The following is a 24,936-nucleotide window of genomic DNA, read 5'->3' as shown; positions in this document are numbered from 1 at the left end:
ATAAAAATATGTATTTAAAATCTCTATTCTTATTCCTGAGCCAATTTAACAAAAGTTAAATTTTATCAATTAGACCAAAAAGACACTATTTATAAAGGAAAACTCTCACATAAAAAGCCCAATAGTTATGATGCTTGAAACACCTAATCAGCATATTTTACTCTAAAATTTTGCTTTCCTAAAAATATGATCAAACTTCTAAATTACCAAATGGTGTTCAATGAAAACAAAATCTCTGAAAAAATATTACGTATGTATTTTTAGGTGCATAATAATTTCCATCTTAGTCTAGTTAATAAGATTCCCTGAATATACTGTTTCTAAATTAAAGTGACAGGTTTCTACTGCAGCTTAATAAGTCAGCCAGTCAATCAATCGATTAGTAAATTCTGTCACTTCATCCTTACAATATTTGAAGTAGCTAATAAAATTCAATACAAGACAATACCAAGGCAGTTATGTAACCCTGATCAAACACCTAAAAACCTTTGCAAAAACTGATAGATATTTGAGCAGGTTGGGTAAATACACTTCTGTATTCCATAAGAACCAGAACTGAAGGAGATACAATATAGTACCTTTAGTAACCTGTAAGTCCCTCAAAAACAATATCACGTTATACGTACAAAAGGTAGATGTAATATTTTTGGTATGTAAATGTGGAATTTTTTTGTAAGAAAACATGGTTAAATATTCATTTAACCACAGTTGCTATTCCTGTACTTAGTGGCTATATCAGTATAGTCCAATGTTTGATCACAATTGTTTTTCCAGGCTGTTCTATATAACTCTATCAAGAGGAAACCATTTCTCTTCTGGGACCATGCCCATGAGTTTCATGAGTTATATTAGAGTAACTCTCCAGCCATGTCAGATACTATCTGTGTTGTGTAGTCACCTTGCCTGAAAGCTCAGATTATAAAGTTTAATGGAAGCTCCATATTTTATATTCTAATGGATCACTGGCCAATCACTGGACTTTTTCTGTAAAAAGCACTGTGTTAGCTTGAGGAGGAATATGAAAATAAAAATCTATGATCAACACTAATTTCCACTAATAGCTGGAAAGAACAGTTAAATGCATGTGCACTGGGGTGTCCTGGTTGATTCAACCTGAGAGTGGACAGATTACAGTTTTTGCAGATACCCCTGGTCCACTCCAGGATTTAATTTGCAAGAGTATTTGTATAGAAGGGTAAGGGAAAGAAAGCTCCAGCTGGGTTCAGAATCCTGGGTTACCCACCATTTATCAGCTACATGTGTCTCTTGGAAAATAACATTATCTTAAACTCTAATGTTATTTTTAACATGATGAAAATAATTATATTTACTTTATAAGGTTTTAAGAATCACAGTGCCTGACAACTAATAAGTAAACAATATATGTTGGCTACTTGAGCAATTAGTTTCCCTAGCACCTGTTTTCCCTTTAGGAGAGTGGAGTTATAGATATTGAAGGTAAAGATAATGTTTTCAGTTCAACTCTGTAAGATTTAAGGCCCACAGAGTACGGCTTGGGGGCTAAGAGAATAAAGACAGATTCAGGGTTTCGAGGAGAGGTAACCTCTGAACTTCTCCTTGGAACACAGTGACACTGGAGGAGTTGTAGTGACCTTTGGAACCACAAGATTTTATGAATTTGAGAGCACCAGGAGAGAAGCAAAGGGCTCAGTAGTGAGGCACTTCCCCTAAGTGGCTTTTGGGAAGCAAACATCAGGGTATACAGAAGAGAAGAATATGGGGAACTGGTCATGAGCAGATCTGAGAAACCAAAAATTCCAGACATGACTGGAACAATCTGGACTGGGAATGCTATGAACCTCATTTGTATACCAACAGGCTGGTTGGGCCTGGTAACATTTGCCTCATTCATATACAAATATAATAACAATACAAGGCAGAGTAAGCTAAGGGCAGCAGCCACCATAACAGACACCGTGAAGTTCAGGGGAGGGAGGGAGACATCACTGTGAGCTACAGTGTTCAGAGATCTGGAACATCAGTGGCCTTTGCCCATTGGTGGAGGCTGGGTTGTCTATGGAGGGTCTTTCAAGGAGGAAAAATGGGTGAGCCAAGGTGTGGAAGGAGCATGTGCCTGGGGCTTTGGGGACAATGGCTGAAATGGGTGTGTATGTGTGTTTGTGTGTGATTGCGCGTGCGTGCGCACACATACACAAGAGAATAGTGGGGAAAAAGCTTACAAAACTAGTTTGGGGCCATATTTGAATGGCCAAAGGACAGGGATTTGTTCCTGTAGGTTGATGGGGAACTAGAGAAAAAAGATTTTGATTAGAGAAAACTATACTGAAACTAGTGATTGATAAAAATTAATCTGGCTACACGTATAGTATAGAACAGAAGAAATGTGTAGGGGTATGTGAAGATGGTTAGAAAACTCTTTATAGATGTAGCAGGAGAGCAGTAGGATATACTATGAGACTGGCATAACATTACTTACCATTTTCTAAAATAGTACTTACAGGGGAAGAAAGAAAGTCTAATTAAGAGAAGTATGGTCCTCTATTACTCCTCAATTTCCATTCATAATTTTCTCATGATTACTTCTCCATGCCTCAGTGATATGGCTGTAAGCCATGCTTGCTTGTTCATAAGTTATATAAGCATTCTTCATGATCCACTGAAATGTCTAATGTGGCTCTAAAGCAATCTCTCTCTCCCTCTCTCTCTCTCGCTCTCTCTCTCTCTTCTGTTTTGGACATATAACTGTGTTCCCATAATATTCTTAGGCATTTCAAACCCCATATATTGATATATTTCTATATTATGATAGTTTATGATAGGACAGTATTATATAAAAATATTTTTTGCCCTCATTCAGAATCCCTGAAAAAAATCTTTCCAAAAGGTTTATAAAGTTACTCAATATTTTGCCTGCTGCTAACCCCACTGACTATTGATATAATGCAGTTGGTTTCATCCCTCTGCCAACATTCAAGTAGGAAAAAAATTCCATTCAACTTGAGCAATGACTGGGATTTTTCAGGACATTCTCATAACTACAAATACTCACTTGAGCTCTTTAGCAAGATTCTCAGTAAAAGACCATCATGATGCAGTAGGGTTTCCAGAAGCAGGTTCCAATTACAGCCTGGCTGGGATAACAGCAGTTTCAACTGACCCTCGGCTGTCAATCGTCCAGCTGATGGAGTCCTTTCAAAATGCAAGATAAAGATGGAGTAATGAAGTTAATTTATCTATGAAATTAATAGCTTTAAAGTACAGATGTAATGCTAACTCCTTTAAATGTCAATTCCTCCCAGATTACTGTGAAAATGCTTTCATGCTTGCTTACTTTAGGGCTGCTCAGGGAAGGAATTACATTTAATCTCTACTAGCTAAAAGCAAATTAACATTTGGTAACCTGCCAAATTTAAAACTGATACAAAATAACCATGCGTATATTTCATGGAACTATGTCTGTTTTAGCTTCATGGAGCAAATAAAAATTATTTATGCATTTTTTAATGCATTTATTTGTTCATTCAACAAATACATGAGTGCCTACTATGTGCTATTAACTTCTTTCATTATTCATGGAGAGAAGTTACAATGTGTTTTGGCTACTAATTTGCCATGTACTGTGATTGCTGATAAAATGAAAGGAATTCAAAGCTTCTGTCAAAGGTCAACCATAATCTAATTATTTAATATGTAAAGCCTTAAATCAACATGCAATTATCAGAACCACTCTAACAGTCACACTGCTACCTACTTGGGTAATCAGTTTATCAAAGAGAAATAATTCCAAGGCAAATAAGCTTCTACTTGGGAAATTATAATCAGTGTTGAATAGAAAATTAAAATCAGGTCCCCCACATCACCACATTAATTTACCAATGAATCTGCAAGAGATAAGGAAATAAGGTAGAAACTGAACACTGATAACATTATTCACTTTTTCCTTCTAAAGTCTCAAGGTTTAGACTGGCTAAAGGTCACAGCATCTGATATCAACTTACAACTACAACAAAAAAATGGCAGGAAATGACCACACTCAATCTGATTGTGGAGATAAGGGTTGTGGGACTAGGGTGGCACTGGGAAGGAAAGATGAGATTGAGAAATGTAAAGGTGTGAATGAGAAGACCATATGCTTTAGCGTGGAAGAAAGCGGAACAAAGAGTATCACTGAGAGAGACGATTTGCAGCATCGTTTCCAGATGAAATGTACTGAGTGGTGAACCATCATCATAGTCTAGAGCAAAGGTTTCCAAAGCTTGGGCCCTGGACCAACAGCATCAGCATCACCTGAGAACTTGTTTTGGGGTTTTTTAAAATAAATTTATTTTATATATTTATTTTTGGCTGCATTTGGGTCTTTGTTGCTGCGTGCAGGCTTTCTCTAGTTGCGATCAGTGGGGGCTACTCTTCGTTGCAGTGCATGGGCTTCTTACTGCGGGGGCTTCTCTTGTTGCAGAGCACGGGCTCTAGGAGTGCGGGCTTCAGTAGTTGTGGCATGCAGGCTCAGTAGTTGTGGCTCGCGGGCTCTAGAGAGCAGGCTCAGTAGTTGTGACACATGGGCTTAGTTGCTCTGTGGCGTGTGGGATCTTCCCAGACCAGGGCTTGAACCCGTGTGCCCTGCATCGGCAGGCGGCTTCTTAACCACTGTGCCATCAGGGAAGCCCTGAGAACTTGTTAAAAATGCAAATTCCCAGGTCTTACCCCATCAGAAATTCTGGGAATGGGCCCCAGAAATCTGTGTTTTAACAAGCCCTCTCCAGGAGATTCTGATGCACACTAAGGTTTGAGAACCACTGTGGAAGGCAGTGCTTTCTGGAGCACAGGTAGCAGGGATAGGCCTAGTTGGTATTATCTTTCCTGCCTCTGTGCCTTTGTGCCCATACAGGTCCACCTTGGCTGCCACCTGAGCAGCAACCTCCAGATGACCCTATACTTAATCTTACGCATCCTTCAATTTGCCACAAAAATATCACTTTCTCTGTAGAGACTTCACTAAAACTTTCTCTCCATAGCAGTCTATTTCACTCTGAATTAAAGAACTTATGGCAAGTATGCAGATTTTAGCACTTTATTATTTCATCAATTAAAGCTTTATCTCTCCACTCAGATTCAAGCCTTGTGAGCACACTTGCTTTACACCCCAAAGCTCTTACCAATGAACTAAGCACATTTAAGGCTCTGTCAATGTTAGCTGATTGACTCATATGCTCATAAATGGGTAGATAAACTCTTTAAAAAAAGAGGATGCTTTGCCAAAATGCTGCTTTAAACAAAAGTGAGAGGATCTGAAGATGTAAAATGAAATTTAAAAGCATCTCCCCTTTGGTTTGGCTTGGGGCATTTGGAACATCTCACAACCTTATGATGCACAAAATCACCTGAACTTTGGACCAACACAGGCTTCCCATGTGAGACTGATAACATAACTCAAAACGGAGAAACTCCCTGGCAATTGGTGAGGCAGTGTTAGCTAGATGGGTGGTGGAGAGAGAAGCGGGGAATTATTTAACCCTCAGACCAGAGGAAACAGGTCTGTCAGTTCAGCAGTTCTGAATTCCTTTGGGTATTCCCAGATTGGTCTGGCTCTTGCAGAAAATCCAAACATGGTGCCAGAGGAAGAAACCACTAGGTGAGCCTTTTGGACTGAAACACTGAAGCAGATCCTCACAATGGCTGTCCCTGTTTCTATCCTAAACCCCAACTGCTGACTTCAAGAAACTTGCTTGGGGTCTGGTAGATGAAAAGCAGCTAGTTGGTAGTAAGCTGTGTATCAAAATTGACTTAGTTTTTTTTAACATTTCCTACCTATGGATTTTGCTTGAGTTGAGTGCTGACTTAAGGATACATTTAATGAACTGAAAGATCCAGTTTGATGGAGTTTAGGAAAGGAAGGGGATTGTTGAGAGACAATTTGAAGAAGGAAGACAGGGGCCAGTTCATAGAGGGTCTCATTAGCCAAGGTGGGGACTTTGGACCTGTTGAAGAATTTAAGGCAGATGAGTTTCCTGACCTGGCTGCAGTATGGAGGTGAATTGGAGGGAGGGTTGTGTTTTTGCTCAGTCCTTTAGACATGTAATGAGACAAAATAATTTGAATGTCATTTCATACCACTTATTTGAATACCTGGTTATAAACAAAACTTCTCATTTACCAGATGGGAAGCTGTTTGTTGAAATGTACCTCAATTCTTGGATCTTTCAACTTATCACAGATTTTGAAATGTACAGTAGAATGACTCACTATAAGGAAAAATAAAAGATTACAAACATTCCTCAGTCACTAAGCTCCGAGTAATAAATGCGTTGAGGAGTCGGCACTGGGCATATGGAGAAGCATATGTTCCCTCATCCTTTGAGCTGGAGGAGCTGTGAAAGTGAGATTAGCCTTACAAAAAATGACAGAAAAGGAAATTTTTAATATATGTATATATGTATCAAATATGTACATGTTGACTTCCACTATAATACAAAGAAGAGAACAAAATTTATAAATCCACTGGAATGCATAAATCTTGTATTAGGAGACAGGACAAATTTATGGCTGGGTTATATCAGGCTTATACTCTAATTAGTGCTGCACTTCTGGGGCATGAAAAGGCCTAAGGAATTTTTCAAATCCAGGCAATGTTGGGGTTCAGTCATTATTAGTTTATGAAACCAACAAATTATTTTTAGAGAATCATTGTTCAAAATCTTACCTGTATTTGGGTGTGTTTACTTTATGAAAACTTATCAAGTAGTTCACTTGTAATTTCTGCAGTTTTTTAGTATGTGTTCACACTGCAGTAGAAAATTTATAAAATCTTAGCCCTGTCAGTACACTATGGCTTGACTTCCAACCACAGTTGTGTGTGGGGCACAGGGCAAGCAAAGACTCTGTAGGAGGTTCAGACTGCAGTAAGAGCAGCCTCACTGCTCAGGTCACATGACCTTGGGAGTCACTGCTCCTACCATATACTTAACATGCAGAAGCTGTCAGACTAGGGGAACATTGGAATGGACTCTGAAATGCACAGCTTGGGGATAACACCGAGCAGTGTTGGGCACTGTTCTTCAACACTTGGTATTTACTTTAAATGAACAGCCATTATATGGTTCTATGTCCCTAAGAGAAAAACCATATGGGTCCAGGAGCCACAGGTTGAAAGTCCTCTCCGAAGGATACTAGAAGCCACCTCCTCACCAGAGTTCCTGATTATCCACTAGGAATTTAATTTGTGTTTTCCATTCCCATAACTCCCCATAGGCTCTGGGTGAGTGGAGGTCCTGGTTTCTGTGGTGGGGTGACTTGGAAAATGCACACCTCTACCAGTGGACCATGAATAAATCCACTAAACCTAATGTTATAGCTGCCTTCTAGTTATTTTTGGATTCCCATGCCAGCAGTCTAGCAGGCGAAGAAAGGAGCTACTATATTGGTAAGGGTAATAACCCTGATTATCACTGAGGAGCTAGGGTTGCTACTGCATATGGGGAGCAGGGAGGAGTATGTCTGTAACTCAAGGGATTCACCAGGGCATCTCTTGATGCTCTCATGACTGGTAATAACCGTAAATAGGTGACCAAAGTAACCACATTCTGATAAGGGAATGGTAGTTATGGTTCAACATCTCGAGGATGAAGGTCTATGTCTATGCTAGGGAAGCAACATATGCAAGCAGATGTGATGACCGAGGGTAAGGGGAAGCTAGAATAAGTGGTAGAGGAATGTAATGATGATTAGCATTTGCAGACTCAGGAATAATGGAAGCAGGAGACACTCTAACTTGTCCCATTAACTCAACCATAATAAAACTTTTTTTTTTTTTGACCAGCCATCACCTTGAAGAATCAATGATAAGGCCCAGGGAACTTAACATCAATAATGAGTGGATTTCAGTGGTGCAAGGGTTAGAACAAATGTCAATGTCCCCACATCCTCTTGCCCTTACCACTCAGTTGACAATGGCCGGCCTTTTGCTGTCAGAACCTGCATTTCTCTACCTTCCAGCAAGACAGGTTGGAAGTGCCAGCAAATTAACACCTCCAGAGCAGCCTTCAACCAACGATGGATGAAAACTGCTAATAAATTCCTCAGCATCCTTGTTGCCCTGGCGGGAAAACTCTGAGATGTGCCTTTGCCACTGGCTCCAAGAATTTCCCCTGAAGGTATAAGTTCTAGTTACTCCTGTGGTAGTTGGCTTGATTACACTAATCTTTATTTGCTGTCTTTCTTTCTTTGTCTCACTTATTCATTCCCCTCTAGTGTCACTTAGAAAATAAACTAATTTCACTTCAATCCTTGTCTCAGGGTCTGCTTCTTGGGGAAATGCAAAATAAGACATGCATGGAGACACTTAGGACTCATCTCACTTAATGTATGTTTCAGGAATATTGGGAAAATAGTCCAAGGTCATTTCGTTAATAAATATGGCAACTGGACTTTGAATCCAGGTTTTTCTGACTTCAGAACCCATGATTATTCCACTACTCCATGTTTCCTTCCATTCAAGCTGGTTGATATTTGGTGGGTAAGTTGCATTTTCCAGCATTGAGGATGTTTGGCTCTATTCAACCTCCTGATTGAGGATACCATGTTTTTGACTCAAACTCGGGTTTGTGGTCTCAAGGCTGATTCCCAAATTGGAGCCATGTTATTTAAGGTATCTAGGGACTGATTTTGACCAGATGGTTCCTGTCACGGATTACTGGGCCAAATTTATGCCAGAGACCATAAGTTACATGATTCAGAGAACAAAGGCAAGGGCATAACTAAAGAGAAACTGAGAGTGAAAGCCCTAAAGTGGGATAATGAAAGCAGAGGAGGAAAAGCTCCGTACTACTATACTACTTTTGCCTTTCCAAAACTAATCCTTCCAAATCTTTCTGGGGAGACAAATACTTAAAACAGTTCTAACATTTTCTCTTTAGTACCTGGGGAAAAAAGCTGAGGGGGGAAAACAAAAACCCAAAGTATTTTCTTCATCACTTTAATCAAGAATGTGCAAAATATATGTAGTTATAACATTGAAAATGTTTGCATACATTTTAATCTCTATAATGGGTATAGCCATGTCTCTATGATATTTATAATTAGAGATGATTCAATAAATAGAAATAAGACAGGATTCACCTGCATGTTTATATATAGGATTTGCCTTGATTTTTAATAACTTTGTCCACTGAGGTAAACTGATACTCTTAAAGAGTCTCAGTTTTTCAGAGTTGATGGTATCCACACTACCTGGTATGCAACTTAAAGGATAGGCATTCAACCTGTGAGGATGTGAATTATTTCTTGATTTTAGTAAATTAAACTTTTTCACTTGGGATGACCCCATTTCTCGAAAATCACCCAAAGATATATTAGTGCCCCAAACTCAGAGCCCTAGCTCCACACTTTAGTGTTACACAGGTTAGTGTACCTTATTTCTAAAAATACACAAGAATCTAATTTTAATTTTAAAAATAATGTTGATATTACATGTCAGCCATCACTTTTGGACTCCCCCAGAAGTGCTATTCTAGCACCTGAGTCAATAAGACACTGGAGACTACTAAATCACTTAACCATCCCTTTAGAGGAGCAGAAGTTATCTCTCTGGAGCCTTTAACTACTATTGGTCCTTGTCTACCAGATAATAAATATCCTGTTACAGGAGTTCAAGAAAGGTCTCCCCTGGCATCACACTTCTGATAAGTGCAGAGACTCAATGAGAAAATAGTTCAATATTCTTTCCACTTTATCATACTTGGAGCTGGTCCTTTTAACATGTTTGGATAATTGATAAGACCTTCCACTTTCTGAAACATACAGCTCTTTACTAACACAGCAGTACTGAATGATTGTTTAGTAAGCACTTACATGATGGGTGCCTTGTAGGCACATTAGCTAATTAAATCCTCATAACTCTGCCATAAGAATATCTCAGAAGCTAAGGGAAGAAGATGTTTCAAGATGGGGGAAGTAGACAATGGTATTATGTGCTGTTTTCAAGTAGATCAATAAGATCATACTGTATTTATGTCTTAACTTCCTCACAAAAATATAAACTATTTAACTAACTTTCCAAATCACAAAACTATACAGGTCTGCAAACCTTGTCTGTCTAATGTGAAAATCTATAGTTGTTTCTTATTATCTCATTGCTGGTTCCATTGCTATATTCTTATTTATATAATACCTTTAAACCATAATAGAAAAGGAAAGATATGTAGAAATATCTAGCTATATCAAGTAACCAGCTCACCTGACATTTTCATTTCTTTTAGTAACTGCTCCACAAACATATGACTTTTACTCTGAAAATCTTTTCAGATATCCAGCTGCTTGTCCATCCACACTCTGGAACAGCCATGTTAGAGCTTTGGTGTTCAAAAGCTCCCATTACTTCTCCCCTGACTGTTGGCTCCAGGTCAAAGCTTGGCACCGCATCAGAGTACAAGTTCTCTAAGCTTTTCTCTTCAGTCCTATGGAACAGCCTGACAGCAGCAGCTGGGAGACCAAAGTTCTCTTTTGTCCTCCTCCCCAGATGTTCTCTCCTGAGGATACTAGAAGCCACCTACCCAACAAGAGCTTTCTTCCCATCACTGAGCTTGACCACTCAGATCAAATGTTTGAAAAGAGTTAAAAGTACCATTTAATGTGGCAATATCTGAAACAATACTACAATAACTCATTTGTTCCTTAATTCACTTAGTCATTAAACCATTTGTTGGCTGATTTCTGTGTGCAAGGCCATGGAGACACAACAGTAAGTAAAAAACAAATCCATTGTTTTTACAGAATTCAGCAGGGAATCCATGCATGGCTTAAATGGTCATACAAATAAAGATAAAATTACAACCATAAAAACTCAATCAAGAAAAAGCAAAAGATGCTATTAGAAGATGTAGTGAGAAGAAGTAAGCTAGTCTTTGGGGTTGATGAAAGGCTTCCCTACAGAAGTCACACTGGAACTGAGATAGGAAGATACATTGACATTACTAGATGAAAGGGGAAGAAGACCTTTCAGGGAAAGGGAAAAGCATGTGCAAAGATCCTGTGGCAGAATGGTACATTTCATGGCAAGGAAATGTGAAAAAGGTTAATGTGTGAGGAGCAAAATCACAGGGTAGTGTGGTATCAGAAGAGGTTGCAGAGGAGGGTAAGCCACATCTATGTAGGTTTTACAGGCCATGGTAAATTTTTTGTGTATGCTTAAGGATGAAGGGGAATTCATGGAGGGCTGTGAGCTATAAGTGTGAAATGATAAAACTTAGTTTTGAAAATAGATTTTGGTTTGAGAAGTCTCTGGCTTTAGTTTGGAGAATATTGGAGTCAACATATACACGGGAGGAAACCAAGGAGCCACTGCAGTAGTCAGGAGAGAGGTGATGCACTAAGGCGAAGGTGGTACTATGGAGAACAGATATTAGGAGCTAAAATTAACGAGAGTTAGTAATGAACTGGATCTAGTAGAAGAGAAAGAGGGAGGTATTCGGTTGCCTTCTGGTCTCTGCCTTATACAATCACATGCAGGTACAATTAGTCAAAATGGGGGAAAATGAAAGAGGATCAATTTGGAGGGGAGTATCCTAAGTTCAGTTTTTGTCATGTTGAGTTTGAGGTGTCTCTGTGCTCACCAGGTATAAACCTGAGGAAGACATTCATGTACGATTCACATCCATGAATATATAGGTCTGTAGTCCTAGAAGAGACTGAAAGCAGAGATTTGAATTGGGGGCCACTTAAAAAGTACATGAAACCACAGACATGTGTGAGTTCACCTACAAAACGTTCTATGATAGAATGCTAAAGATTTTCAATATTTAATAGCCAGGTCAAAGTAGATGAACCTGCAAAGAAATTTTATTGGCTATCTCTTCCCTCACCACTTATACCTAGCATATGCCTTACTTGGAGAAAAATTTTAAAATGCATTTATTGAAAGAATGAATGAACACATCTTGGTAAACTGCATAAATGGGAAGATCCACATAGCATATAATATAATGAAGCCAAAGGTAGCTTAATATTTAGGGAGGGGAAAAAAAGCATATAAGTCCAAAACAGGATTACATTGAGTAAAACCATAATGGAAACAAAAGCATAGTAGAAAGAAATATCCACAGCTCAGAATGGACTGGCCATGAATCAAAACATCATGTCATCATAAAAGAAAATGAGCAGTGTAAAATGAATGGACTGTTCACTCACACTGATTATGCTACTTGGATTCAGTGTCCAGTTATGACCTCCTTAGCTAAGGAAGACCTGAAAAGTATTTGGAACTACTGAAAGAACCACAAGATGATGAAAGTTGGGAAAATAATAAGAAAAAAACTTTATAATGCAACAGTATAATTGACTAAGATAGTATTCTTTCTTGAACATTTATATGAAAGTACAGTGTGCTGTCATAGTATTAACACTGAGATGAATATATTCTCCACATACCTTAGTTTAATCTAGCATGAAACTGATTACCCTTTCTAAATCAACTCACATTGTTAGCCTGTAACACTGCTAGGGATAATGAATATAGTATATTTTACTTATTGCTTTGAAAATACATATATTTTCCCTAAAGCAAACTCTTCTAAACTCTATTCCAGGAGTTCTAGGAGAACATAAAAAATTCTATTTTTACCAATTTATATACTTGGTAGGCATTCTCTAGTAACCCTATAGACAAATTAACGGTGCATACAACTATTTATGCATTTCTAACTCTTATTGTAAGTCTTAATTTCATGTCCCCCTTGCTCTGTTTCTTCCTTCTCACCTACTTTTAATTCATTATCTTAATATATTTAATACTATTAAAAGCCAACTTAAATCTTTCTGAAACAATGCACAGGTGTAAATAAATGAGCAAATAGGTGACTAAATTACTAAGATACATCATAATATTAAATATTTTAGTCTCATCCTCACCCTTTCCCAAAAAAAAAGCATAATATATTTTTAGTTTATCATCATTCAACCCATGTGTATTTCCCTGAACAGTTCATTTTAGTTGCTAAGGTGAGGAATGGAGTTTTGGAGGATAATTTAAGGGTGAAAAACACACAGCAACAGCTGATTTATGTGAGGAAATGGATGGAAAGGTAAAGATTTTTAAGGTCACATGATGGTGGTCTAGGTATTCCCATCGCAATGCTTGACAAATGCAAATCAATAAATTGAGTTATTTTGAAACTACTTTTATTGCTATCCTGGGTTCCTCTGTTCTGAACATGTTGGATCATGAATCACATGGATCATGTCTTTCTGTGCAGATTATATGGAACTGTTAGAGAGAATAACTGTCAGAAAGTTAGGGTAGAAGGGTTCATACTGTACTTGCATGGAAAATTTAAAAAGGCAAGATAGAGAACCAAAGGCATTTCAGGAGAGAAAACTACATAAATAAAGGCTCAAAGTTGAGAGTAAGCAATAAATAAAAGTTAAAATTGTAGAATAACTGTGTCTTAAAGACAAGAGAGAAGACTGACAACTGGAGCGGAGAAGAGTGTTGGGTGCTCCAGGAAACAAGCCAGGCAGTGTGGGAGAAGCAGAAGCTACTGTAGGTTCTTGAGCAGTAGAACGGTATAACAAAAACAGTTTTGAAAACATATTAAATAATAGTAAGATGGACCAAGGTTGTTGCAATGGGTTGTAGAGAAAGACTGCTTCTAAGAGAACTGTGGGAACGAATCAACTGAACATGATAATACAGTAGGAATAGGCAACAAGCAGCTCAATATGGAAAGCAGAATCAAGATTCTACCCTTGAAGTGTTTAAGAAGGATGTGTTCCTTATAGAAAAGACACCATGGTTAGGGGACAAGGGAAGAGTGAAAAGAAGGATCTGTTGAAGACATTATGCTGGGTTTCCAGTAATACAAGTGGGTCATTCAAGAAATATGGGCAGCCGGACATAGAATGTTGGGGTAAAGGAAGTGCCCAGAGCTAGAAATCCTCTGTAGAGTGGTTACAAATCCTCTGTAGAGTGGTTACATGTGAATCAAAGAGCATTTAAAAAAATGAGGTTTCTTTTAAATCTTTTTAATCTTAATAAAATTAAGCTGTTTTCATTATAGGAAATTTGGAAAGTGCCCAGATAAAAATTAAAATTGCTTACAATCCTACCATATAAACATATAAACTATAAGCTCTCTAGCATAGAGTTTTTTTTTTTTTTTTTTTTTTTTTTTTTTTTTTGCGGTACGCGGGCCTCTCACTGTTGTGGTCTCTCCCGTTGCGGAGCACAGGCTCCGGACGCGCAGGCTCAGCGGCCATGGCTCTCGGGCCCAACCGCTCCGCGGCATGTGGGATCTTCCCGGACCGGGGCACGAACCCGCGTCTCCTGCATCGGCAGGCAGAGTCTCAACCACTGCGCCACCAAGGAAGCCCCTAGCATAGAGTTTTTATATCCTTTCAATATTTGTTTTTCTCTACATACTTTTAAAATGCTATGTGTAGAGAAGTATGGCATAGTTCAACACTTCTCAATTGTGTGCCATCTTGCAATAATTGTTCATCCCCTGGGAAATGGGGGCTCCCATATGATGCAAGTTTGGGGAATCTGCCTACTAGATCCCTCCCTTGGAGATAAACACTATACATTAGTATATCAGGGCTCCTGCAAGTGGAACGATAAAGAGACTTTACATAATGAATAACTGACAATCTTAGATTTTTCTTGCATGACTGTTAACGTCATCCTGGACTGCTCTCCCTCTGAAAGGTGGAGATGCAGCTGTCAGGAGCTCGGGCTTTGGAAGCAGACAAGCCGAGGTTCAGAGTCTGCCTCCCAGATTTGTTCTCTTCAGAAAGTTGCTACCTGCACATCACTTTACTCTCCATGAAAGAAGCACATGAGTACTTATTTCAAAGACTGGTGTGAGGTTTGAAAAAGATAATGTACATGAAGCACTGGGCATGTCAGGTTCACAGTTATCACTCTAAAAACTGGGCTGGCTTTGATTACTACAACATTACTAACCTGCAGTTTTCCTTTGAGTATAAATCACAATGATTTGTCATTTAATATTTTTCAAAATCAACCTTTTTAACGACGCCACAGTAGTCTATCGCATGGCTAATCCATAGGTGATTTGTCTAGTTCCATACTGTGAGACATTTATTTCCATGTTTTCCTTTTACAAATAATGCTTCGATGAATATCCTTGCATATAAAACTTTCTCAGCAGCTCTGATTAATTCCTTATGATTGATTCCTAGCAATGGAATTGCTGATAAAGGGCCATAAATATTTTTAAGTGTTTTTTTTTTTTTTTTTTTTTTTTTTTTGGTACGCGGGCCTCTCACTGCTGTGGCCTCTCCCGTTGCGCAGCACAGGCTCCGGACGCGCAGGCTCAGCGGCCATGGCTCACGGGCCCAGCCGCTCCGCGGCATGTGGGATCTTCCCGGACCGGGGCACGAACTCGTGTCCCCTGCATCGGCAGGCGGACTCTCAACCACTGCGCCATTTTTTTAAGGTTTTTGATACAGTTTTATTATATTGCTCTCCAAAAACCTTGTATCAAATTGCATTTCCACTGTGGGCTGAGCAGTCACCACCATGTTCTAATCTTTGCATTAGGATAATAGTGAAGATTGATGGTTACAATCAAGCAGAAAGAAAGAAAAGTCTTATTACACTTACGTTTGCTTTAGGTATAGAAAAGAGAAAGAAATTAAATATAAGAAGCTATTTGAAAGATAAACCCATTTACACACTGACTTCCCAGGCCTCTAGATGGGCTGAACAGAGCAAGCCTGGAGGTGGAAGTCTTAACAGCTATGCTTAAAGAGGTAACTCCATTGGTTATAGAGTAAGATAAAAGCAGGCAATAAAAATAGATTAAACAGGTGGCACAGTGGTTGAGAGTCCGCCTGCCAATGCAGGGGACACGGCTTCGTGTCCCGGTCTGGGAAGATCCCACATGCCGCGGAGCGACTGGGCCCGTGAGCCATGGCCACTGAGCCTGCGCGTCCAGAGCCCCGTGCTCCGCAACGGGAGAGGCCACAAGAGTGAGAGGCACGCGTACCGGAAAAAAAAAAAAAGAAGATTAAACAGATGTGATAGTAACATGGAGAACAAATATGTTTAGAAGTTTGGGAACTCATCAAAATGAAACATGTTTGTTTAACTCACGCTGTAAAAGGTCCAGTTGTTTAATGTGTTACCTTTGCAATAACGAATATTAAAGTCAGCTATTTAATCCTTAAAGACGTAAGAGGTATTTACATGACAGCTGCAGTGTATGGAGGTGACAGAGTATTAAGGGTGTTCCATTTCTTTCTTTCTTCAAAAAATATTTACTTATTTGGCTGCGCTGGGTCTTTAGTTGCGGCACACGGGATTTAGTTCCCCGACCAGGATCAAACCTGGGCCCCCTGAATTGCGAGCGTGGAGTCTTAACCACTGTACCACCAGGGAAGTCCCAGAGTGTACCCTTTCTAGGAATCAGTCATAAGGAATTGTTCATAGATGTTGAAAATGTTTTATATGTAAGTGAAGTAACAACAATACTCTGAGGTCCTTGAAGGTAGGAGGGCAAATGTCTCACTGATCTTGGATTTCCCGTTACGTATATGAGGACAGGCACATGATAGGTAAACAGTATATGTTTATTGTGTCTATAGAGACTTGTGTATGAGGTTTTCATACCCTCTTTTTACGAGCAGGACTCTTGTTCCTCAAGAGAGAGATACAGTCAGTCAATTTAGATAGTGAAATCACTAATAGTGTATTTCTAAGATGAATCAAGAATGTGTAGGGATTAACAATATTCTCCTACAGCTATACATGATATATTTATTCACAGATACCAAGGAAAGCTACTTTCCTATGATATATTCAGCAAAGAATCAATCTGACATTCCACGTAATGCCACAAAATGTCATCAAATTACTCTGGAAGTACATTTCTTGCTTTAAATGATATTTCTTATGTTTAAATGCCATTAATTAAATAATAAAAGTGAAAGACCCTATTCATAATTTTTAAAGTTACTCCTCTCTCAACTTTTTCCTCAGGCTCTGAGTTAGTCACATGAATTATCCCATATTACTGCTTTTTTTTGACAATTAGCTGGAGAACTGTCAAATCCCCAGTCATAGATCAAGAAGGATGAATTTTAAAATGGCTAGGCAATTAGCTAAAATAAAACTAAATTCCAAAAATTCACATTTTTCCGTTACTTTAGTAAAACTATGTTAGTGGAATGATTATGAGGCCTATATCTTGGATTCTTGAGCTAAAGAAAGAAATATACTCTTTACTTACCTGTGTAGTGTCAAAAGTTTTAATTTCTTTTTGTAAGATGTATTTACCTCCATGGATAAAAGTTTCTATTAAACTTCAAAGGAATCAAAGAATTATAGATGGTCTAGTTTTTAGAGGTTCTCACCTGAGTAAAGAAGGGCAGAAATGTGATATGCAAGAAAGCCAATGCAATGGTTGCTTGAAAAATGGCTTTAAGGAATCTGAGGCAGAATCGTCCATGCCATGCTGAAAAGTCCTAGGGAAATAAAAATCATTATTTCAGAATATACAGGGGACATTAACTATGAAGACCATCAAAATTTATTTTTCCTTAGTATTCAAAGTTAATGATTTTACACAAAACAATATTGTGCTAGAATGGACAATGCACCCACTTCATCCACTTGGTATTTACAACTTAATAAGTGATTCAGAGGCCTCTCTGCAACAACCCTTACACTTGGGAAGGTATGACAATACCATTATCATTTAATTTTAAAAATTCCCATTATAAAATTTGTCAAAAATAAATGTATGAAGAATAGTAAAATGAATACCACGTATGTCTCCCTCCCTCAACCTGAATCCAATAAATGTCAATATTTTGTCATTTTTGCTTCGTTAATGCAAAAATGTTTAGCATAAAGGTACCTCTTTTTACTCTTTAAAGTGATTTATAAATACTAAACAATTAATGAGAATTTACAATTAATTTTGTGTGCTCCTAAGGGCCTACAGAAGGCGGGTAAAGAAGAATTTAACTGTAAAATATACGACTGTGATTTCAAAATTAGAACAATTTGGCCAGAATATCTGGTCTACAACTATCTTTGGAGAAGTAACTATAACGTTTTTCTACGTTGGCCCGAATTCAACAATAAATCTTGAGGTAATAAGAAAGGATTTGTTACATAAAATCTTTAGTAGATAGCTTGGCTAATAAAATTTTTATAATAACAGAAGACTATATTTGCCTACATGGAGTTAAGAGTCACAACTGGGAACATTTTAGAAATAGAATTGTTTGAAGTGGTGCTATCTCTCTTCATCTAAAGTACAGTAGCAATAGCATCTTTTAAATAATAGGTAGAACGGAATTTGACTCTGAAAACCCACCCCTCTCTTTTCATCCTACAGCCTGCTTCTTGTATCCTCACGTTTCCAAATTTGACCTGCCTCTCCACTGTTTGTCTCGCCAAGTAGAACACCTTCTAATTAAATATATGTTGACATTTTTTAGATTTTTAATAGATCATCTCCTCTTTGAAAGCCATTTCCTCACTAAATTTCAGATAGAACAAAATTCCATAAATAGGCTCCAAAATGAGGCTGTCCTATTTCCATCCCATACCTTCCACTGTGTGAACTAGAGAAGCAAGCATGAGCTAGGTCAGGACACCAGGACATGCTTTTCTAAGGAGTCTGGACTTTGTATTAGCAATGAGGAATCACTGAAGAGTTTATAGCATAGGAGTTTTATCAGCTATTTTACATTTTAGGAAACTCACTTGTGCACTAGTGAGGAGAGCTGATTGGAGATTAGGGCCGGAGGAAGGGAGATAATGAAGATGATATTTCGGTAGACCAGGCAGAAGAAGACAAAGTCCTAAACCAAAGTAAGAAGCATAAGAGATCGTGTGTATGGGACAAATATAAAAAGAAATAAAATTAATAGAATTAACAATATTCATTCTCTAATGATATGGGGTTGGAGGCAGCAAAAGGGAGGAGGTAGAAGGCAGAAGGGTTAAGATAAAAGAAGTCTGGACGACTTGCAGGTGCTTTCCTTAGTTTTAGATATGCTGAGGGGGTTGCAGACTCCAATAGGAATTTGGATTTACTGATCCAGCATATACAAGAGACATTTGGATTGATGATACTGATATGTAAGTCACTAGCATAATGGTGAAGCCATGGGAATGGGTGAATTCACCAAAGAAACAGTGTAAGATGAAAAGATGGACAAGGATGGAACTCTGGAACACACCAACATTTAAAGGGTGAGGTGAGAAAAAGAAGCACTCAAATGAAGCAGAAGGAATCATCAGAGAAGTAGGCAAAGAGCCAGGAGAAGGTGATGTTAGGGTTAGAGAAATGGCCAATAGTGTCATAAGCTGCAGAGAGGGTAAGTGAATGGAGGGATAAAACTTGTAAAGTTAGCAATTGGGTCTGCATGGATGACCTAGCCCATGTGGTTTGTTTAGCATGATGAGGGCAGCTGCAGTATATTGAGTAAATGGTAGGTGCAAAAGTGGACACAATGAGCACAAACTCTATTTTAGAAGGGAGGCACAGTAATAAAGATGGAATATTTTTTAGTACAAGAGAGTCTTGGGGAGAAGAACCAGAGACTAAAGCCATGGCGTAGGAGGTAAATGTCATCAAGAGCTCAGGTTAAAAGATTTGCTGTGGTTGGGAAAAAAGACTCACTGATCACCAGTCAAAGGATATAAAGGTAAGTAAGAATCACGATAATTATTAAGAATGGAGATGAGAAGTTAAAGTACATACATGATGGTCTGGGTTTCTCAGAGAAGTAAAGGAGAAGGCCACCTTCTAGCAACTAGTGGGATGGGACAAGGTGGAGGGTTTGGCCAAAGTGAAGAAGGATGAAAGAGGGAGCTACCCAGAGACAGGACAAGGGGTAGGATTGTCAAAGGGTACAAAAGCACAGCTGAGTGATTTTTGCCAACAGTGTTCCAGAGGCTGAACAGAGAGTCCAAGAGAGTGAGGGTGCAGGAGAGGGACACGCAGTAGCAAGGGAGCTAGGAAGAGGAAGGTGCTGGTATAATGTGAGAGGAGGTACAGTTAAGGAGTCTGGAAAAAAAGGCTGTCTCAAAGAAAGTGACGTACTTGGGGAAAAGGATAGGACAAGAGCTGGGTTTGATGAGAGAGAAGGAGGAACTAGAGGCTGTGGTATCATAGCCTCTGCCTACTTTTCCACCTACCTCTTTGAGCCCTTTGCATAAATCCCCATTTGTCCAGTTATCTGCAGGGGGTAGGGGATACCTTATTTCTCCAAGAATGAATACCTTACCTAGAATGCCCTCTCTGCCATGTTCAACTGGCTCCATAGATGGCTCTAGCTCAAAACCTTATCTGATAAGTCTTCCCTGACCACCCTGTCTAAAATATTCCCCTTCTCACCACTCTATCCCTCACTAGGCCCTTATTTGGCTTTGCTTCTTCTTAGGACTTAACTCTACCTCTGATCCTTTTACATTCACTTTTTGCTGCCTGCTCCATACCCAAGGGGAGGGTCATGAAAGATCATAAATGCACCTGCCTGAGTGTGTGCAGGACCTCTGGAGCCAGATAGCCTGGGTGTGTATCTTGGGTGGGCTCTTTATTAGATGTGTAATGTTGTTTGGCAATTAATTTTGCTTCAGTTTTCTCATTTGTAAGATGGGGATAATAATAATCACCTCACAGGGTCAGTGTGATGATTGAGATAATGCATAAAAGCCTTTAGCAAAGTGCCTTGTACATAATAAGGGCTCAACAAATGTAAGGTAGTATCAGTATGATAATGGCAGTTGCAAATACTTCTTAAGAAGGTCTACAACTACCTCAGAACTGACATGGGATTCCTAATAATCTAAACAGTTGTCTAGGTACAGTTTTACTCTCAAGATTAGAAAAAATAATGGAGGATCTAATAATAATGGAATGGTTATTTGGTGACAAAATTTCTTAGGCTACAAACCATTGGCAATGCAATACTTCCCAGAACATTTCTGCCAGTCCCTAAACTCTTTTCCTCCACTGAGAGTTGTACTGGTAATAGTAAGGTTATTTGGCGATAATGAAATATTACGGCAGATGTTTATGGTCTCAGAGGGGGTGGGATCTGTATGAGCATTTAATTCCACAGCAAGATCCCAAATTAGTTTCATTATTCTGGAGAGTATAACAGGGTGAAAATTGGCCTACAAGCCTCCATGGGAGAATGAAATGATGATCTAGCTATTAGATAACCTCTAATGATGTTTTGGTATACAGTTAAAAGAGAAGATGCTCTAAATAAATCATAGTGGAGAGTAAAATACAATCATATGAGCCACAGAATTACATTTTCCACAAGACATAAAAGAATTTTGATATATCAAATGTGAATACTCCTTTAAAATAATTAATTGTCCATAGGTTGAAGCAGAATACATTTCTTCACATTTCCAAATTAGTGGCCTGTAAAGACAGCTTTGCTTAAAGGGAAAAATATAAATTTGGGGAAACACCTTGCCTTTGCCTTTCCTCCAACATCATGCCCCTTCTCTATTACTAACATCATACTGGCTCTGGGCTGATCACACCACCCGACGTGAGCACACTATCCCAGATTCTGTCTCTTTTGGGTCCCTGATCTACAATTATGTTGCCTTCCTTCCTTTTTTCATTATCAAAACTGATTGACTCCTTGAGCTTATGTAGCCAGCTGCTGCTAGCATGAAATAAATTCAGTGCACATCAAAAGTGAGATAAACTGATATGCTAAAATGAGTTAGCTGGGTTTTATGCTTCTGTTGTGCCACCCTGCTTTTGGCTGCCCTCCCAGAAGAAATGTGTCTCATAATATGATGCTAACGGAATAAATCTCCAGGATGGAATAGAGGTAGCCCAAGGATGTAAGTTCCACAGGGGCAGAGGGGTCAGGTCAGATGTCTTATATCATCTGTGGCTACCATGGTGCCGAACCCATTGGAGGTACGCAATAAATAAAAATAACAAGAGAAGACCATAACTTCAGAAGAAGTAGAATTAGGTTTGAAGCTGAACTATTGAGACAACACTGGAATACTTGAGATAACTGAGGACGTATGAGACTTTCTGATGCCCCTAAAATCATAGCCAACTAACCATGAATATGCAGAGATAACCAAATTCAATCTACTTCACCATTTTAAACATAATTCTAAGTCACTGCTTTTCTTTCATAAAGCAGTGTTACCCCTGGGACTATAAGTTGCTGCCTCAATGTCATTAACTTTAAGACACAAGGTAAGATACTTGGAGTATAGTATGGTTCCCTGCATTTCTCCTGCCCCTGGCTTGTGTTTCTTATGATGAAAATAACTCTTTGAGGTTAGAAACTGATGATTTGAAGTTAGAAAATGACTGGCACAATGCTTGGCCTATAGAAAGTACACTGTAAATACTGGTTAAAAAAAAAAAAAAAGGAGTGAATAAATAGAAGGTATTGTCAGACCCTGCTTAGTAGAAAGGAGGATGAATTTGGGGGCATCTGTGAAGTCAGTCTTGGGTGGTACACAGACAAGGTGCAGACTGAGAACAGGACATATGGTGAAGAGACTGAACCAGACTTGACCCCAGAGTACAGGGCAGGAACCAGCTAGTCAGAGATTCAGGGCACTGGTCTTCTCCAAAATTAACAACTAGCCGTTTACCAATGATTTACCTTATTAAGACCACACATAAAGCTGTTTGATTTGAGTTCTTTCTTTTGATAGAGATTTCCCTCAAAAATAATGTTTAGAGGGAAGAGTACAAAGGGAGTCATTTAATCTAAACAAAATGGCTAAGAGAACTACCTCTGTTTTCTGGATCATTTTGCATTCTGCCAGACACCTTTTTTTTTTACATTTTACATACATTTATTTCTATTATATTCATTTTTAACAGATTTATTGAGATATATAATTCACATACCACAAAATTTACTCATTTTAAGTACACAACTAAATGATTTCTACTATATTCAGAGCTGTGCAACTTTCACCACTATCTAATTTTATAACATTTTAATTAGGCTCAGAAGAAACCCTGTACCCATTAGCAGGTACTATCCATTCTCCCCTCCTCTCAGCCTCTGACAACCATTAATCTACTCTCTGTCTCTGTGGATTTGCTTATTCTGGAAGTTTCTAGTAAACTGAGTCACACAATATGTGCTCTCACATGTCTGGCTTTCTTCACTTAGCATGCAGGTTTTGAAGTTCATCCCTGTTGCAGCATCTGTCAGTACTCCATTTCTTTTTTTTTTTTTTTTTTTTTGCGGTACGCGGGCCTCTCACTGTTGTGGCCTGTCCCGTTGCGGAGCACAGGCTCCGGACGCGCAGGCTCAGCGGCCATGGCTCACGGGCCCAGCCGCTCCGCGACATGTGGAATCCTCCTGGACCGGGGCACGAACCCGTGTCCCCTGCATCGGCAGGCGGACTCTCAACCACTGCGCCACCAGGGAAGCCCAGTACTCCATTTCTTTTTATGGCTGAATAATATTCTACTGTATGTATATGCCACATATTGTTCTCTATTCACCAGCTGATGGACATTTGGGTTCTTCCCACTTTGTGCTGCTATGAACACTTGTGTACAAATCTTTACATGGACATATGTTTGCATTTCTTTTGTGTACGTACCTAGGAGTAAAATTACTGCATCATAGGACCATATGCTCAACATTTTATATGAGCATCCCTATGCTTGACATTTTGAGGAACTACCTGTTTCGAGCGTGACAGACATGCTTAAAGTATGAAAAACAAAGTTTTAGTCCAACACTTTCTGTTTTGTAAGGGACAGTGAAATAATTTCATATAATTAAAGAAATAAACAAGCTAAGACAATAACTTTAAAACACCTAGTACTAGTTTGAAACTGAACTACAGACAAAGCACTGAAATACCTTAGAGTTTAGTGATTCAAAAGCCATGAGAATGATAACAAGTGAACCCCAAAAGATAGGTCTGCTGTTCCTTGGCTTAGTGATCAACATTCTGGCCTATTGCTGATGACTCCAACTTTTGCCTGGTATGTTGGTACTTGTACTGAAATTCATTCTTCCATGTTATTAAATGATGTAACATTGGGGACAATCAACTTTCAAAAATTTTCCATTTTTAGTTTTTATATAACACATCAAAATATTCTGGAGATATAACATTCAATTTTAACATTAAAAATTTTTTCAGACTTTCCTAAATTACTCGGGGGTGAATATTTCATCTTGTTCACTGCTGTATCCTTTGTGTTTAATCCTGGTGCTTAATTATAGGGCCTAGGGAGGCAACAACATTTGTCGAATTGAAACTAAATTGCATTTACCTAAAATTCTAAAAATTAATTTTAATTTGCTATATTAAAACTAACATTCTACACAAGCAAAATGCAATACGTGAAATCACTGTCTGGGTATGTGTGTGAACGTGCATTGAGTACACTTCTGAAAGTGCAGCTTAACTGCCTTTACAGAAGAAGATAAGTATAACTACACGTGATAAGCATTTTGGAAAATACATGGTGAATGTTTTCTGTTTCAGCAGGTTTCTTTCCCTGGAGGACAAAGGGAGTACTCCTTTTACAACATTCTAACAGAAATCTTCAAAGGAGAGTTAAAAAAGAACACACATTTTTGCAAACAGGCTTCATTCTTTCTGAAAAGATTTAAAAATCGTATTTCTGCCCTGGGATTTAGTAGTCCTATGCTAAGCTCAGGAAGGAAAATACAGTCAGTTTATCTGTCAGAACTACTTGGAATAAAGGCAGTCACCTTCAAAAAAGGTATATCACATAGAGTAACAAATGTCAGGCATAGTTTATAAAAATTCAATGCTATCAACATCTGATTGCTACTCTTCACCAATTCCTCAAAGCATACAGTTTAATTTTTAAATGTGAGACAGAGATACAATTTTTTTCTAAAATACTAATAATATGACAACTTCATATCCTGGCTGTGAAAAGAAGCTAATAAATAAGTCAATAGGGTTCTTGCAAC

General features: G+C 38.6%; 1 protein-coding gene across 11 annotated transcripts in view; it reads right to left on the bottom strand.

Moving 5' to 3' along the window:
* Positions 1-24,936, bottom strand: part of KIAA0825 (KIAA0825 ortholog) — a 402,948-nt gene that overhangs the window by 241,649 nt on the left and 136,363 nt on the right. For all 11 annotated transcript variants that reach the window (XM_033401054.2, XM_049708409.1, XM_049708413.1 and 8 more), the window contains 2 exons: positions 17,347-17,457; positions 3,032-3,171 (listed from right to left, as the gene is read on the bottom strand). In XM_033401054.2, coding sequence (XP_033256945.1) covers positions 3,032-3,171; positions 17,347-17,457 — 251 coding nt within the window. The remainder of the gene's footprint in view (positions 1-3,031; positions 3,172-17,346; positions 17,458-24,936) is intronic.

Source organism: Orcinus orca, chromosome 3, assembly GCF_937001465.1.
Source record: "Orcinus orca chromosome 3, mOrcOrc1.1, whole genome shotgun sequence".
In the NCBI taxonomy this organism is placed as follows: Eukaryota; Metazoa; Chordata; class Mammalia; order Artiodactyla; family Delphinidae; genus Orcinus; species Orcinus orca.
The sequence above is the reverse complement of the archived record's forward strand: the minus strand, read 5'-3'. Positions and strand labels throughout refer to the sequence as shown.